Source organism: Neoarius graeffei, chromosome 3, assembly GCF_027579695.1.
Source record: "Neoarius graeffei isolate fNeoGra1 chromosome 3, fNeoGra1.pri, whole genome shotgun sequence".
Lineage (NCBI taxonomy): Eukaryota > Metazoa > Chordata > Actinopteri > Siluriformes > Ariidae > Neoarius > Neoarius graeffei.
Genome location: NC_083571.1, coordinates 80345916 through 80363802, shown reverse-complemented (window position 1 = coordinate 80363802; position 17887 = coordinate 80345916). Strand labels below are relative to the sequence as shown.

General features: G+C 42.8%; 1 protein-coding gene across 5 annotated transcripts in view; it reads right to left on the bottom strand.

The window, feature by feature from the left end:
* pde4dip (phosphodiesterase 4D interacting protein) overlaps positions 1–17887 on the bottom strand; it is a 162706-nt gene that overhangs the window by 87080 nt on the left and 57739 nt on the right. For 3 of the 5 annotated variants that reach the window (XM_060917440.1, XM_060917437.1, XM_060917438.1), the window contains exons 7-10: positions 16597–16635; positions 15545–15687; positions 15290–15446; positions 12596–12649 (exon numbers count right to left, since the gene is read on the bottom strand). In XM_060917440.1, coding sequence (XP_060773423.1) covers positions 12596–12649; positions 15290–15446; positions 15545–15687; positions 16597–16635 — 393 coding nt within the window. The remainder of the gene's footprint in view (positions 1–12595; positions 12650–15289; positions 15447–15544; positions 15688–16596; positions 16636–17887) is intronic. The other 2 variants (XM_060917442.1, XM_060917441.1) reach the window with 2 other exon arrangements.

Below are 17887 nucleotides of genomic sequence, written 5' to 3'. Positions count from 1 at the left end.
CACAAACGTCTAAAAAGGCAAAAGATGACCCTATGCCCCAGAACTTTCTCCTTTTCAATGCTTCAAGCAGATCTCATCTCATCTCATTATCTCTAGCCGCTTTATCCTTCTACAGGGTCGCAGGCAAGCTGGAGCCTATCCCAGCTGACTACGGGCGAAAGGCGGGGTACACCCTGGACAAGTCGCCAGATCATCACAGGGCTGACACATAGACACAGACAACCATTCACACTCACATTCACACCTACGGTCAATTTAGAGTCACCAGTTAACCTAACCTGCATGTCTTTGGACTGTGGGGGAAACCGGAGCATCCGGAGGAAACCCACGCGGACACGGGGAGAACATGCAAACTCCGCACAGAAAGGCCCTCGCCGGCCATGGGGCTCAAACCCAGGACCTTCTTGCTGTGAGGCAACAGCGCTAACCACTACACCACCGTGCCGCCTGCTTCAAGCAGATATGAAGTTGAAATATAATCACGAGTATCATACTAAATTTAGTTGCTTTGTGATTTTCTCAACTACCTCCTGGAAGCCCAGAGTTCCACATGGAACAAAATCATCCAGCCAAAGTGCCTCGATCTCAGCCAGGTCCAGCTGGATGCTGAGAGGAACCATATCAGCAGGTTGGAGAAAGAACGAACAGTCCATTGCTGCCTGAGGGATTTGGTGCGTGGCTACAGGCTTGATTGGGACAGGCAGTCGGCTGCCTCGAAAAACCCGCACTGGACGGCACTCGAAACTTTTGACCAGGCTGAGAGCCAGCTCCAGTCCTGTTTTGGGGCTCTGCTCTGACCTGGAGATCTGGGTCATGACTTTCTCCTCCTCCATCTGTCCCTGCAGGAGGTCTGAATGGACTAGTGAGCAGGGCTGACTGACGTCACCCGTAGCGTCCAGAGACTCGATCGATGTTGCCGGACTGAGACTGACGTTTTCCTCGACAGCAGTTTCTGCAGTTTGGCTGATCTCTGTCAGACTTGATGACTGAGCGGCTGGCTCTCGAGGTTCTGATTCAGGGCATGTCTCTTCTGTGCTGGCCAGATTGCTAACGGAGTAGCGGGTTGAGGGTCCACATGAGGTGCTTCTGCCTACTTTCCTGGGCACTTTACAGATGGCTTCGTAATCGGAGTCAGCCACTCGCAATGTGGTACATCCCCTGCACTTCCTGGAGCGCTGTGCTGTGCCAGTTTCCGATCCAGCATGGCACTGGTGGTGGTGGTGATGGTGATGTGCAGCTTGTTGGTGTGGACCTGTAGCACATTCCTGAGAATCATGCTCAGCCCAGCACTCGTACACAGAGTACGTCAGATCCTCTTCTAACAGAGAGCTGTACTTGATATCAGACTGGGCCGGCGTGTCCACAAGTGAAGCCTCTGCTGTGCTTTTAACCATTTCAGAATCAATTTCCTCCGGGTTGTTTTTGCGATAGAGCCCGCCTATGCACTGCCGAAGCCGCTCTTTCTCAAGCAGGAGTTTTTGCATTCGCTCGATGGACAGAGCCTCGACCCGGGCTATCACTGTATCAAAGCGATACATGCGGTCCAGCATGAAGGCACACTTACTGCACGCAAACTCTCGGCGCCCGTCCCGGCCCAGCTGCCTTCCCAGAGCGTGCGACAGCAACACCTGCAGGCTCAGCTTGGCTGTCGGGTTGAAGATCCATCTGCGCTGGTTACCGTACAGCTCCCGTGCACAGATACGACACAAGTCCTTCGTTTTGGAGTCCAGCATTATAGCTTCTGGTAGGATCTTGGTATCCTGTAGACGGCTGGGTCGAAATAATCAGGAGGAGACCTAATTTTACAGCTTGTAATGTGTGTATACAACTAAAATAGTCCACTTTTACATTTCAGTTCAGTCCCAAGGCACATTTAATAAATGTCAGAACTCGTCCCTGAACATTCATAACCTTCTCAGATACTTTCTTGAAGTTATTTATGATGATGTCATAACAATCTCGGCTGTTGTTGTTGTTGTTATTGTTGTCTTCTCACCACACCTTCCATTCATATTTAGAGCGTGAGCTCATCATGGACAGGACATGTCAGGTTCTTCTCCACATCATCATCTCCCACAATACATCACATCTCAAAACACGACATGAATCGCAGCAGAAGTCTCCCATAAAGCGCTTTCTTGATAATACAACCTCAAACCTGAACAGCGACTCCGATTTCTGAACACACCTTCATATTTTTGATCGAATCCCACAGCTGACAGATACAGTGATGTGGCATTAAAGCAGCAGCAGCGCGAGAGCAGCCAGAAAAGCAGCACGTACCATTTCGCACAAAAATGGGGGCGCGTTTTATTTTTATTTCTCGTTTTCTTTACTAATAAATAGTAAAAATACTACTACTAATAGTATTCTTTACATGTCCTACCCGATAATACTTTTGCCACTTGGTTTATTCCTAATACTAAACACACAGCCGCGTTTAGCAGTATTTCTTTGCTATGATTTCCCCTCTGCAGGGAAATGGACGACGCCGGAACCGCTAGTCAGTCGTTCCACACATAAATGACGCTGCCTGAGTCAGAGTGCACATCATGGCTGCGTTACAAATCACGTTTGTACTGGTTTATGAGGATTTTAACAGCGAAATTTGAACATATACGCTTTTTTAGCTTCTTTTCTCCTAACAGAGAAGTGAAAGTGATACTTTTCGTGCCTTTTTATGTCACATGGTCCAGAGAGAAGCTTACTTCCCTAAAGCACATCCTCCTCACCCTGGTGCTGTCTGTACATTAGTGCTCTAAGATAAGGCTACCTTCAGAGTGCAAATCTGATTTTTTTTGCTTTGTTTTTTGTTCCTACGTGACTCAGATCTGTTTTCTGAACACTACAAACCACACACAATCTGTGGTGGGTTTCCCAAAAGCCTCTTAACGCTAAGAGCATCTTAACTAGGACAAAGAGTGTTCATTGTGCGACGATGCTTTTGGGAAACTCAGCACTGATCTTTTCCATTCTGATCTGAGCCACTTTCACATCCATCTGTCCATTATCTGTAGCCGCTTATCCTGTTCAGGGTCGCAGGCGAGCTGGAGCCTATCCCAGCTGACTTTGGGCGAGAGGCGGGGTACACCCTGGACAAGTCGCCAGGTCATTACAGGGCTGACACATAGAGACAAACAACCATTCACACTCACATTCACACCTACGGTCAATTTAGAGCCACTAGTTAACCTAACCTGAATGTCTTTGGACTGTGGGGGAAACCGGAGCACCCCAGGGATCCCGGCAGTAATTGAAAAAAATAGAGGAATGTAAGAAACTATCAGCAGGGGTCAAGGGCGCTGCAAGCCCCCTGAAGCTGTTGAGATTTTAACATTTAAAGATGCTATAGAACACATTTTTTACATAGATTTAACATAGAAAAGCAACAGAATTTAACAATAATGTGTATCTATTTGATACCGTATTTTGTAATGAATGACATAAGTGGCAAAAAAAAAATTGTTATTTATAAAAATTAGATGAAAATGTAGCTTTGAAGAATATACTTCTAACCCGGACACTGTTCCACTATCTCTTTTATGGACGATATCTTTTTTTCCACGACATATTCAGGGCTGGGGTGGCATGGTGGTGTAGTGGTTAGCGCTGTCGCCTCACAGCAAGAAGGTCCGGGTTCGAGCCCCGGGGCTGGCGAGGGCCTTTCTGTGCAGAGTTTGCATGTTCTCCCTGTGTCCGCGTGGGTTTCCTCCGGGTGCTCCGGTTTCCCCCACAGTCCAAAGACATGCAGGTTAGGTTAACTGGTGACTCTAAATTGACCGTAGGTGTGAGTGTGAATGGTTGTCTGTGTCTATGTGTCAGCCCTGTGATGACCTGGCGACTTGTCCAGGGTGTACCCCGCCTTTCGCCCGTAGTCAGCTAGGATAGGCTCCAGCTTGCCTGCGACCCTGTAGAAGGATAAAGCGGCTAGAGATAATGAGATGAGATACTCAGGGCTGTGAAATTGTAAATAAGAAATCGGAGGAAAAGGGGGGGTCTGGGGGGCACAGCCCCCCAGCATAAGCCGGACACCAAGCCATTTTAGGTGTTATATGGTGTATTCTGAGCATTTCCTGCAAGTAAAAAATTGATCTCAACAAGTAAATATTTGTCTTGGTCTTCATTTTGCCATATAAAATACCTATCAACAGTTTTCTCTTTTAAAATGAAAGATCCATGTAAAATACCTTGAAATATCTAATAAGTGCCTATGTATTTTATCTCTTAATCAAAATAAAAGTAAAAAAAAATGTGTAAATAACAATTTAAAGAAATGTTAATAAAAGAAAACTTTGATGGGCCTTTCAAAATGACTTTGTGAAAAATCATGCTCAATATTTAAGTGAGAGATACCTGTTGTCTTCCAAATTACACTTAATTCTTGTATTATGTCCTGGCTTTTTCCAAGAATCTGTCACAATGTCTCTTGTCTACAGAGCAAAAGTTTAAAAAAACTAATGTTTCTATTATTTACATCTTTTCTTTTACTTCTGGCTCCTTCTATTCCTCTTTGCATCACTCCCAGCTATTTCTTTCAATTCATCTTTCAGTAAGGCTATTAGTTATTAGTTCTATAGTATTTGCATTCCTCTATTAAAGCTATTTACAAAATGTTCATAGTCTGTCAAACAGCATCTAATGAAAGTCTTTTAATTTTCTTTTCTTTAACACCATCTCTTTCAGTTTTGCAAACTTGTTCTTTTTCATCTTTTCCTTCAGTCTGTCTGTGTGTGTGTTCTTTTCTAGCCCTCTTTGCATCTCTCTCAAACACCTCCTTAGCTTTCCTTTTTGATGGCATCTTAACTATGTCTGATCTTGCAGCCCAAAATATGTTCAAAACCCACCAAAATGCACTTGAAACCGCCCAATCTGGCAACACTGCTCCTGAGTCGCAGTCAAGACGTGTTCCACGCTCAGCTGGCATAAAACTCCGCGAGTCCGGCTGAGCCACCGGTCTCGTGCAAGGCGATTAAAACCTATGATTAAAACCGACTAGACCCCCCCCCCCCCCCAATGATTTTTAATGCAAAAATAGACGTTTTGTGAAGATGATATTTTTCGCAACAGAATCCGCGGAAATTTCACAGCCCTGCATATTGAATTAAGTTCAACGCATTAGAAACAAAAGCACGAACGGAGTTAAAACACATTTTCTAGCAAATGGGTGCAGCCATATTGTTTTCTCGTTCTATTGCGTACAGTCTCGTGGTATTTACATCAATTTAACTTCCGAGTGTTCCCGAATGTCAACGAGAACAAACGAAGCTGACAAAAACCTCGCTAAACAAGCAAACCAAATCAGAACGTATTCTGCTGATCATTTTATTTAAACATATTTTTAACGGATATACAAGAGATTTTAAAAAAAACAACAACACCACTTTGGCTAGAAAAATAGCGGAATTCCGCTAAATAGCAGACATCTGGGATCCCTGGCACCCGGAGGAAACCCACGTGGAGAACATGCAAACTCCACACAGAAAGGCCCTCACTGGCCACGGGGCTCAAACCCGGACCTTCTTGCTGTGAGGTGACAGCGCTAACCACTACACCACCGTGCCGCCCCCCACTTTCACATGTGATCCTAAATCAGATCTAGTGTTTTGCAATGGGGGCGGCACAGTGGTGTAGCGGTTAGCACTGTCGCCTCACAGCAAGAAGGTCCTGGATTCAAGCCCAGTGGCTGACGAGGGCCTTTCTGTGTGGAGTTTGCATGTTCTCCTCGTGTCTGTGTGGGTTTTCTCCGGGTGCTCCAGTTTCCCCCAAAGACATGCAGGTTAGGCTAATTGGTGGCTCTAAATTGACCGTAGGTGCGAGTGTGAGTGTGAATGGTTGTTTGTGTCTATGTGTCAGCCCTGTGATGACTTGTCCAGGGTGTACCCCGCCTTTCGCCCGTAGTCAGCTGGGATAGGCTCCGGCTTGCCTGCGACCCTGTAGGACAGGATAAAGCGGCTAGAGATAATGAGATGAGACTCCTGTCCCGTACATCTGGAAGTTTTTTCGGCAGAGTCTTTGCAACTAGTGCCTCCCTGTGAAGGAAGCAGTGAGTGGTTCGGACCTCTGAGTTTTGCGCTCTGACTCTAGTGATGAAACCCTTGGCACTGCCCGTCATGGCAGCAGTGCCATCAGTGTGGATACTGATACAGTTCTTCCAATTTAACCCCCCCGTTGAAGATACGCCATTGTCACATGATAAATCTCCTCTTCTGTTGTTTTGTTTCAAATTCTCTCTGATTTGGTCCCCATCAGTGAATCGAACATTTGCCAAGAGCTGTGCGTGGCCACTCACGTCTGTTGAGTCATCAACTTGTAAAGAAAATTTCCCACTTAATCTGATTTTTTTTTTCAAAAACCACCTCTTCAATATCTGCAAACATATCATTGATTTGCCTTCCAATTGTACAGTCCGACAGTGGTACCTGTGCAATTTCTTTTGCTGCTTGTGGGCTGAGGATTTTGTCTATGATGGCTGTGCATCCTGGCAATATGACTGTCTCAGCAATCGTGTGTGGCTTCTTAGCCTTAGCTTCCATCCCAGCCACTAGGTAGCTAACCTCCAGTGCATTTTCTGACACTTTTGCGCACTTCATCATCACTTGCTCTTGTCGACTGTGTTGATTTTTCAAACAAACAAAATACTCCACACCCTTGCTGGTCTGTGATGGATGATTTGTTGCCAGGTGTCTTTTCGGTTTGCTTGGAACCATTGCTTGGTTGGACAATTTCATACCACATATCAGGCACATAGGCAGAGAGTATGATGGATCCTCGGGAAAGATGAACCCAAACGACAAGTAGCTGTCATCATACTGTCTTTTCTTCGTCTTGCTGGTGGTCTCCACCTCCCTCGCTGCTGAGCTACCACAAGATGATGATGTTGATGGCTCAGACCCAGAGTCTTTTCAAAAACCGTTCTATACTGCTAATGTTAGTAGTTATGCACCTTCACACAACAACGCTCTGGTAACGCATTGCGTGGTAAATAAAACTATTTACGACAGATCTTCATACTGACCCTAGGGTTGACATGAGGAAGGAATGTGAACCATTTTCTTTGATATATGACCTCAATTTACTTTATGTTAATGATGCAGCTAAGAAATAGCATATCTATATTATTTCTTTTTATTTTATTATGTCAACAACATCAGGATATTTTGACGGCACTCCTGACACTGCCAGATGGCACCCCAGTTGAGAAATGCTGCTCTAGATCGACATTCGTCACAATTCTGGGCTGGCGGGAATCACATCGCTGACAAATGTAGTCAAAACTAACCATTAACATCCTGAAATATCAAATGAAAATTGATGTTGTGTTCCCTAATGAGTCTAGTTTCTCTCATGGTTTCTTCCTCATGGCATCTCTGGGAGTTTTTCCTTTCTACCATCGCCTCTGGCTTGCTCGTTAGGCATAAATTTATAAATGTAAAATTCACATCCAGATTGCTGATATTTCTTTGTGTTTGCACATTCTCCTCATCCTTGTTCTTATCCTCATTTACTCACAAATTCACTGGCTTCTACTTCACATCAACTTATAAATTAAATCATAAACGCTGACTTTACAGGCTTCCATGCTTACTTAGCTATGACAGAGTGCTATATGTGATGTCTTTATTATTGTTCTTTTGCGCTTCCGGGGCAGTTCAGGACCGTAACAAGTTCACACTGGAAGCTGATATTGGCCACATTTAAAAAATAATGTGAACAGCCAAACAAAAAAAGATCTGAAGCTCATCCCAGGAACACATGGCATGAGGCAGGAACACACTCAAGATGGGATGCCAGTCTATTGCATATACACATTCACACCCAGGGCAATGTCACATACCCAGTTCACCCACTGGGATATTTTTGGGAAGTGGGAGGAAACTGGAGAATCTGGAGGAAACCCAGATAGACAAGGAGAACAAGAGAAACTCCATACAAACAGTAACCAGAGACAAGGATTGAACCGGGAGCCCTGGAGCTGTGAGACTACTATGGTACCCAATAAATCACTGGGAAAATGCACAGGACAGGGGGTAGACCAGGACCAGGGTTGGAAACCTGTGTCCTGAACCAGATATTCACAACATGGTGACATGACAGAATAATAATCATAATAATTCTGCATGAAACCTCAGTGATGGAAATATTTTAGTTCATATATATATATATATATATATATATATATATATATATATATATATATATATATATATGTATGGTGGCACGGTGGTGTAGTGGTTAGCGCTGTCACCTCACAGCAAGAAGGTCCGGGTTCGAGCCCTGTGGCTGGCGAGGGCCTTTCTGTGCGGAGTTTGCATGTTCTCCCCGTGTCCGCGTGGGTTTCCTCCGGGTGCTCCGGTTTCCCCCACAGTCCAAAGACATGCAGGTTAGGTTAACTGGTGACTCTAAATTGACCGTAGGTGTGAATGTGAGTGTGAATGGTTGTCTGTGTCTATGTGTCAGCCCTGTGATGACCTGGCGACTTGTCCAGGGTGTACCCCGCCTTTCGCCCGTAGTCAGCTGGGATAGGCTCCAGCTTGCCTGCGACCCTGTAGAACAGGATAAAGCGGCTAGAGATAATGAGATAATGAGATTAGATATATACACACACACTTATTCCAAGAAATCAAGTCGTACATGAGCTGACAGTGGCTATAAGCCATATACGATGAGATTGAGTGGAATAACTGTTTTATTCTATCCACATTCACTGGTTTTTGAGAAACAGAGCATTTTTATTTTTATTTTTTTTGCAAATTCGATAAATAGAAACTTTATACAAAACGTCTGACAAAATAATTTCCGCTTAGAATGCAAACAAACCAGCGAAATGACAGTAGCATTTTGTGAAAAATGCTATAATAATAATTCTTGAAAAATAAAAAAGATATGTTCTTGCCATCAAATACTTTTATTCCATATTTTGTTGCTTTTTTTTGTATTTTTTTGGGTTTTGTTTTCGAATAGAGTTTTTATTTCATCCTCGGTTGGTTCAGCAACACGGTCCACCATTTTGTTTTTCTCTACTCACAGTGTATGAGCTGATAGCCTAGTAGTAGAGTAGCCAATCAGAGCGCGCGATTGCTCATATCCAGTGAATGTGGATAGAAAAAAATGTATATATATAAGATGGGTTAATTCAGGGAAATGTTCCCGTGTTAAATCAGTGTGACAGACCAGAGGTCTATATTTAACCATGACTTTTATTTCGTTTATATCTGTCTCCGCTAGGAAAATGAGTGCAATTCATGCTTTCTTCATTACACAAATGACTTCACCAGCAGTACTGACACATTTGCTAACATACAGCTCACAAATACATTTCTGACAAGCCAAGCACATGGTTATACTGTATGTATCATATTAACCACTGCATACAGAAGGATATCATTTGTATTTAGGGAAAGTTTGGACATTTTGGAGGTTTGTTTGGTGTCACTATGTGAATTTATCACCCAAAGTGCCTCTGGTTATTAGGTAAAAGAGACAGGACGCCATAACAGTGCTCCCCCATAAACAAGCCCTAATCAAAAAACTATTTATCCTCATCAGCAAATGCATCAGTGCCTTTTTTTTTCTTTACTAACATGATCTCACTGTTTATTGCTTCAGTTGACAGAAATAGCAAAGAGTTGGAGAAACTCATTGGCCGTCTCAGCTGCCTACTGTTTCTTCTATCGTGTCCCAATTAAAAAGGCCAAGCAAAGTGTGACCACAATGTTTGAAAAGCAAGAAAAAAAATTGCTGACAAAACATTACAAATGGCACTCACGTTAGGTCATGTAAATATTTCATATGAATGCTACATTGGCGTAGATAAATGATGACTTTTACACTGGCCTGGCTCTCTCTGTGGAAAATGCTTTTATTTATGAAAAGAATTTGGGATTTTTTTTTTTTTTGATAAAGAGATGACCATTTTCTGCAAGCAGTTTAAAGCAACACTACATTTAACTGATCTCATGCTTTGACTTAGAATCTCAAAACCACAAAAATACAAGAAGATAAAGATAAAAATTAAGTGTTTGGACAAATCCGAAGGGTTTGGTGTTTGAAGAGATTGTGTGTGTTTTATAAATCCTGCTGCATCATCAATCACTTGCTCTTAAAAACAAGTCCACTAGATGTCTCTCACTGCCTATTAACAACCCATTCATATTCATTATTATTAAGTACATCCCATGGAAATTGTGGACATTTCTCAGCATTTTTAAGCAAGCAAACGTTTCACCCTTTTGATACAGTCTTTTTCCTCTTCTTCTTCTTCTGGTTCTCCCCTTAGGGGTCGCCACAGTGGATCATCATGATCCGCATATTTAATCTGGCAGATAAAGGTGATATACTTGAACAAAACAACAAAGACAATTAGCTCTTTCAATCATTTCTTTCACAAAAATATCAATAGATGTAATATTCTTCTGTGGAGAAAGTAAATACACCCTTGGCTGCAGAGGCTAGTACTGACCCCTTTAACAGATATCACTTCTTGCAGGTGGGGTGGCAGAGTGATGTAGTGGTTAGCACTAAGAAGGTTCTGGGTTTGAGTCCAGTGGCCGATGAGGGCCTTTCTGTGTGGAGTTTGCATGCTCTCTCTGTGTCTGCGTGGGCTTCCTCCAGGTGCTCTGGTTTACCCCACAGTCCAAAGGCATGCAGGTTAGGCTAATTGATGGCTCTAAATTGACCATAGGTGTGAATGAGAGTATGAATGGTTGTTTGTCTCTACGTGTCAGCCCTGTGATGATCTGGCGACTAGTCCAGGGTGTACCCTGCCTCTCGCCCATAGTCAGCTGGGATAGGCTCCAGCTTGCCCACGAACCTGCACAGGATAAGCGGTTACAGATAATGGATGGATGGATGGACTTCTTGCACGCATTTTGTATAATTGTACAGCAGTCTCTGAGATCGGCTTGCTGAACTTTTTGAGCACTCTTCCATGCAAAAATTTCTTCAGTTGCAATGTTTGAGGGGTTTCTTGCATCTACTGCCCTTTTCAAATCTCCCCACAACATTTCAACAGGGTTCAAATCTAGGCTTCGACTTGGCCATTCCATAACCCTCCATTTCTTCTTTTTGAGCCATTCCTTGGTATATCTGCTCATGTGCTTAAGATTATTATCTTGTTGAAAAGTCCACCACTGGTTCAACTTCAACTTTTGAACAGATGGCTTCACATTATCTTCAAGCACTCTTTGATATGATTAAGAATTCATGGTTGAATCAATGAATGCATGCTTCCCAGTCCCTGAGGCAGCAAAGCAACCCTAAACTATAACATTTCCATCACCATGATTCACAGTTGGTATGAGGTTCTTCTCCTGAAAAGCCATCTTTGGTCTGCGCCACACATTTGATTAGTCTGTCCAGAGCATGTTATTCCAAAAGGCCTGGTCTTTGCCTCTATTGGCAAACCGTAGTCTTTCTTTAACGTTCCTTTTGGACAGCAAAGGCTTTTTCCTGGCATGCCTCCCATGCAGGTCAAATTTGTCCAATCTCTTTCTGATTGTAGATGTATGCACTTTTACACCAAAAGTTGCAAGAGTTACATGTAGATACAGTGATGAAATTTTGGGTTTCTTAGAGACTTCTTTCAGCATCAGATAGTTTGCTCTTGGGCTGAATTTAATGGAATGACCAGTCCTGGATAAACTGGCAGTTGTTTGAAATCTATGACATTTGTTGATGATTATCCTTACAATGGAATGATTTATTTGTAATAGTTTAGAGATCTTTTTAAATCCCAGATTCGCCAGATACATAGGCTTCCACAACCTTTTTTTCTAAGGTCTTTAGATCTAGAGAGCTCTTTAGATCTTGGCATGATGACACAATACACGGTGGTGTAGTGGTTAGCACTGTCGCCTCACAGCAAGAAGGTTCTGGGTTCGAGCCCAGTGTCCGATGATGGGGGCCTTTCTGTGTGGAGTTTGCATGTTCTCCACATGTCTGCATGGGTTTCCTCCAGGTGCTCCGTTTTCCCCCACAGTCCAAAGACATGTAGTTAGGTGGCCTTGGGCTGAAGTGCCCTTGAGCAAGGCACCTAACCCCCAACTGCTCCCCGGGCACTGTAGCATAGCTGCCCACTGCTCTGGGTATGTGTGTGTGCTCATTACTCACTTGTGTGTGTGTGTGTGTGTTCACTGCTTCAGATGGGTTAAATGCAGAGGATGAGTTTCACTGTGGTTGAGTGTGCATATGACAAAATAAAGGGTTCTTCTTCAATATCAAAGAGAACACCAGACCCTAGATGTCAGGTTTAAATAATACGGGTTCCACTTGCACCTTCACCTGCAGGAGGTTCTAATCAATGGCACATAATCTAGAACACCTGAGTCTAATTTTATGGACTTGAAAGTGTGATAAATGTAAGAGTGTACTTACTTTTTTTGATTGTTTTTTTAATTTAAATGATGAAAATTACTATAAAATGTCAATTTTACATGTTGTTTGTTGGAGTACTTCACCTTTCTCTCTAGGCATTGTATCAAAGAGAGTGAAACGTTTGTTTGTTTCAATATGTTGAGAAAATTCGACAATTTCCATGGGACGTACTCATTTTTTCACATGACTGTAGCGCGATAGATAAATTAATACCAGTTCTGACCTGCAATTCAAGTTGCTTGAGAGTTTTCCCAAACTCCAGTTCTTCCTTGAGAATCTGTTAAAAGATTTGTGACATTTTTACTAATTGATTAAAATGAGAGAGATAAATAAACCATCTGTTTTCATGTGCAACATAAAGTACAAAGTGCATCCTGGCAAAGAACTGGACTGTTTTGACATAATAATAATAATAATAATAATAATAATAATAATAATAATAATATTATTATTATTATTATTGTACCTTATATTTGGTGCATATGGAATTGAATGGGTGCATATGGAATTGAAAACAGAGCCGCTGTACATATTTATAAATTCATCTGTGAAAAAAATCCCAAAACACTGCAGTAGTCTTGTATATGCTGTGGTGCTCACTTGACCTACATACAGTGGTGTGTGTGTGTGTGTGTGTGTGTGTGTGTGTGGGGTTATAAATACATGCAGATATCTGAGCCGTCGCAGCCATTTGGCAAATGTTAGAATAATGTTGAGCACTGGCCTGTAATCACACTGACACTACATTTGAGTTTTATTTCGACTCCGAACCAGAAACTGTTTATACATAAATGATACACTGCACATTTAATATTGTGTCACTGATAATAAACACTTTCTTCCTTTCTGACTCTTGGGTTTCATAGTTTTTCTTGCCCACAAGAAATTAAAAGAAGCAGGAAGGTTCTGGGTGCGAAACATGCGGCAGACTCGGGTCTTTTTGTGTGGTGTTTGCATGTTCTCCACATGCCTGTGTGGGTTTCCTCCGGGTGCTCTGGTTTCCTCCCACAGTCCCCAAGGTCAACTGGCTACTCTAAATTGCCCATAGGTGTGAATGTGAGTGTGAATGGCTGTTCGTCTCTGTGTTAGCCCTGTGATAGACTGGTAACATGCCCAGGGTGAACCAGCTCCCCTGTGACCCACACTGGATAAGCGGTATAGAAAATGAATTGACATAAAATGATGACATATACCCTCACCATCCTGTCCACTTATCCAATTAGCCAATCACAAGGCAGCAGCACAACATACAGTATAACATAATCCACACTGGCAGAAATAGGGGTAGATTCAGAGTCCATTTCTGTCCCCCAAGGTACAATCTACACTAATGTACTCCCTAGGGCTCATTATTGGACCTCAAGGTAACTATGTGTACCTTTTTAGGGTCAAAAAGGTGCATACTCATATATGTTCCCAAGCAGTATATAAAGGGTACAAATAACTACCTTAGAGGGTACTGCCTCAGTGACAAGTCACTGTACACCTAAAGGTACAATAAATATATATTATTTACCAGCTGGGAGGTCCGTATCGTGAAATACCGTGACCGAGGTCTTGAAAATAGTGACCAAGGCCTCTGGGCCGAGGTCAGTATTTTCAAGGCCGAGGTCATGGTATTTCACAATACGGACTGACCTTAAGCTGGTAAATAATATATTTATTTTTTTCTTTACCAAATTCAAACAGGGCAGCACGGTGGTGTAGTGGTTAGCGCTGTCACCTCACAGCAAGAAGGTCCAGGGTTCGAGCCCCATGGCCGACGAGGGCCTTTCTGTGCGGAGTTTGCATGTTCTCCCCGTGTCCGCGTGGGTTTCCTCCGGGTGCTCCGGTTTCCCCCACAGTCCAAAGACATGCAGGTTAGGTTAACTGGTGACTCTAAATTGACCGTAGGTGTGAATGTGAGTGTGAATGGTTGTCTGTGTCTATGTGTCAGCCCTGTGATGACCTGGCGACTTGTCCAGGGTGTACCCCGCCTTTCGCCCGTAGTCAGCTGGGATAGGCTCCAGCTTGCCTGCGACCCTGTAGAAGGATAAAGCGGCTAGAGATAATGAGATGAGATGAGATACTGAGAAATGCGAAAATAAATGTTGACAAAAAATTGCTATGATGTTTGTTGTTGTTGTGAATGAACGAGTCGCCACGATTTGATGGAAACTGGACCGCAAAAAAAAAAATAGTATGATTTATTTTTGCAGACACAGATCAAGAGCTTTAGTTTATGTTCACATCAAACATGAGAATAGCGGAAACATTGACCATGGCATGGTTGTTGGTATTCCAGAAACTGCTGATTTTCTAGCTCTTGATATGTATCTGCATGAATTGATGCATCGTACTGCTGTTGCATGACCGCGAGTTGGCCTATTGGTTAGTGTGTCTGCCTTTCTATAGGGAGATCGCGATTTCTACTCGCGGTCGGGTCATACTAAAGACCATCATAAAAATGGCACCTACTACCATCTGGCGAGGCACGCTGCAATACAGATGTGAGTGGGGAGTCAAACTCGAGCGGTTACCAGAGGACTAGCCCCCCACTGTAACCCTAGCTGTATAGACAAGAGGCTGAGGGCTACAGAAACGAAGATCGGTGTCATGCCTCAAAGAGTTGGTTAGTACTGGGATAGGAGACTGCCTAGGAAGACCAGATTCTGGCATGAGAGGGACTTTGACTTTTGACTTCTGTTACATGATTGGCTGATTGGATAAATGCCTGAACCTGCAGATGCAGTCATCCTAATAAAGTGGGTGTATTTGTGAGTGGTTTTTTTTTGCATCTTATTTCTTTAATGATATGCACCACAATATGACATGGAACATCAGATAATGATAATGTCATGTTATGTTATGGATTCCAAAATTTCAGTGCTGCATTAACGGTATAGAGATTCAGCAAGTTAGCCGCAGCAACATATACCTTTACATCCTTTTCTTTCTGCTGAAGCGACTTTCTGAAGACCTGCAGCTCTTCCTCCTGCTGATTTACTTTGTGTGTAAGCGAGTCCTTCTCTTCATGCACAGATGTTACTTCCTCCTCTTTCCTGACCAGAGCCTCTGTTAATGCCTGAATCAGCCTGAGAGCACAGATTTACAGATTTGCAGATGTGAATGCAGTATACCGACCCTAGATCTACCTTTTCACATGACTCTGACTCACTGTTGCTCTGCTCACCTCTCTTTTTCAGCCAGCATTTCCTCCTGTGTCTCTTTACTTTCCATCACCATCATCCTGTTCTCCAGATCCACACAGCGCTGGGACTCTGAGGTAGCCAGAGAAGCCATTTTTTCAGCTTCACTCTGTGCAAGTTTCGCCTCCTGACAGCCAGATCATAAAAAAAGTCAGTAATTCCTTCTGTAAGTGTATTGCACGTTATGGAGGGAGGAGACAAGGATAGATGTTTTAATATCTCCAAATATATAATACTGACTAGAGACATGGATGGATCTTGTAATATATACAGTAGTGTGCAGAAGTCTTAGGCACATGTAAAGAAATGCTGTAGACCAAAAATGGCTTAAAAATAATGAAATGAAATGTTTCAACATTTAAAAAAATATTATAAACAGCAGTAAGCCATAATAAATGAAACAAAGTCAATATTTGGTGTGAGATGAGCCTTTTACTTGAAAAAAATAGTAGTCTGAGGTACAGTGAGTGCAGTTTGATAAGGAAATGATCTGTAGGTTTTACTGAGCGTCTTACAGAAGCAGCCACAGTTCTTCTGGACACTTTGACTGTCACACTCGCTTCTTCATTTTGCACCAAAACCCAGCAGCCTTCATTATGTTTTCTTTTTTAATCTGAAAAGTGCTCTCTTGTGTAATATGCTGCTCAGATACAAACTTTATTTTTCTGTAACGTTTAATTTTGTGCTGGAAAATGAATGTTTGGAACTCAAAAATGTTTTTGTACTGACTTGATAATGTAGAAGTCATGAAATAGAAATCTATAATAAAATTTGTATGAAAAAATATAAGGGGCTTAAGACTTTTGCAAAGTACTGTGTATATATATGTGTGTGTGTTTATATATACATATGTATATATACATATATATATGTATATATATTAGTGCTGTCAAGCGATTAAAATATTTAATCGCGATTAATGTCGCGACTGTCATAGTTAACTCGCGATTAATCGCAATTTAATCGCACATTTTTGTCACATGAAAAACCATTGTAATTCTCTTATCAGCATAAAAAAGTGAATGGGCTTGCTCACCGTTCGAACTACGGGGGTACTCGGGGGATCCGAGATCCCCTGAAACAGACATGAGATCCCTTGAAAACATGATTTGGGAAATGTTGGGGGGTCTCTAAAATATTGGCAAAATGATGTTTATTGACATAGCAATCGTGTGTAACGGGAAGCATTTGCATATCCGAAGTGAGCGCGCGATGGAGAGCCGCGCTCTGAGACAAGCGCAAGCACCCCCCCAAGGGAAAAAAAGGGACCCCCCCGAAAATATCGGCATAGTTCGAACACTGGTTGTACCAATGTTTTTTTTTTTTTTATTGCAGAGCATAACACGTCTTGTCACAGCCACTGCAAAGTGGGGCTGGAGCTGCCGATGGGAAAACGAAACCTAAGCCGAGCACCATGGCTCTTCGGGGGAGGGCAGAGGACTCTGGCTGTGTGGGGCATGGCATCATGTCACAGAGCATTAATCTCGCGATAAAAAAATTATCGCCGTTAAAATTGAGTCAAGTTAATGCGTTAATAACGCAACATTTTTGACACCACTAATATATATATGTTTTACATCCTGGTGCCAAAATCTGGCTGTTCCTCATGAGGAAAAACACTTTTTTTCATAAACAAATACTGTAGCATCTATTTCTAAAGACTAAAAGAGCCAAAGGTTGGGCAGCACGGTGGTGTAGTGGTTACCACTGTCACCTCACAGCAAGAAGGTTCTGGGTTCAAGCCCAGCGGCCGACAGGGGCCCTTCTGTGTGGAGTTTGCATGCTCTCCCTATGTCTGCGTGGGTTTCCTCCCGGTGCTCCGGTTTCCCCCACAGTCCAAAGACATGCAGTTAGGTTAACATGGGGCGGCCTTGGACTGAGGTGGCCTTGAGCAAGGCACCTAACCCGCAACTGTTCCTTGGGCACTGTAGCATAGCTGTCCACTGCTCTGGGTGTGTGTGTTCATTGCTTTACATGGGTTAAACGCAGAGAGGAATTTGACTGTGCTTAAGTTCTTCTTCTTTTGGTTACCAATGTTTAGGTTAGATTTAGATTAAGATGTAGACAAAGACCAGCTCACATTTCCCACAATCCAACTCATTGTTTTTGTTTTGAAAGCACGTAACCACTATCTGTTAGCTCTGTTCAATAAAGCCTCCGCAAAGTCACTGTTAGTGATCCCTTCAAAACCCATCTTGAACTTTTTCTTCATCGATGTCTTATTTGTAGAAGCTTTGAACAAAAATCCCATATCTTTCCCTTCCTGTGCCACTAGCCGAGGCCAGTTCTGGTCCATTACAACGGAATAACCAAACAAAAACAGAATG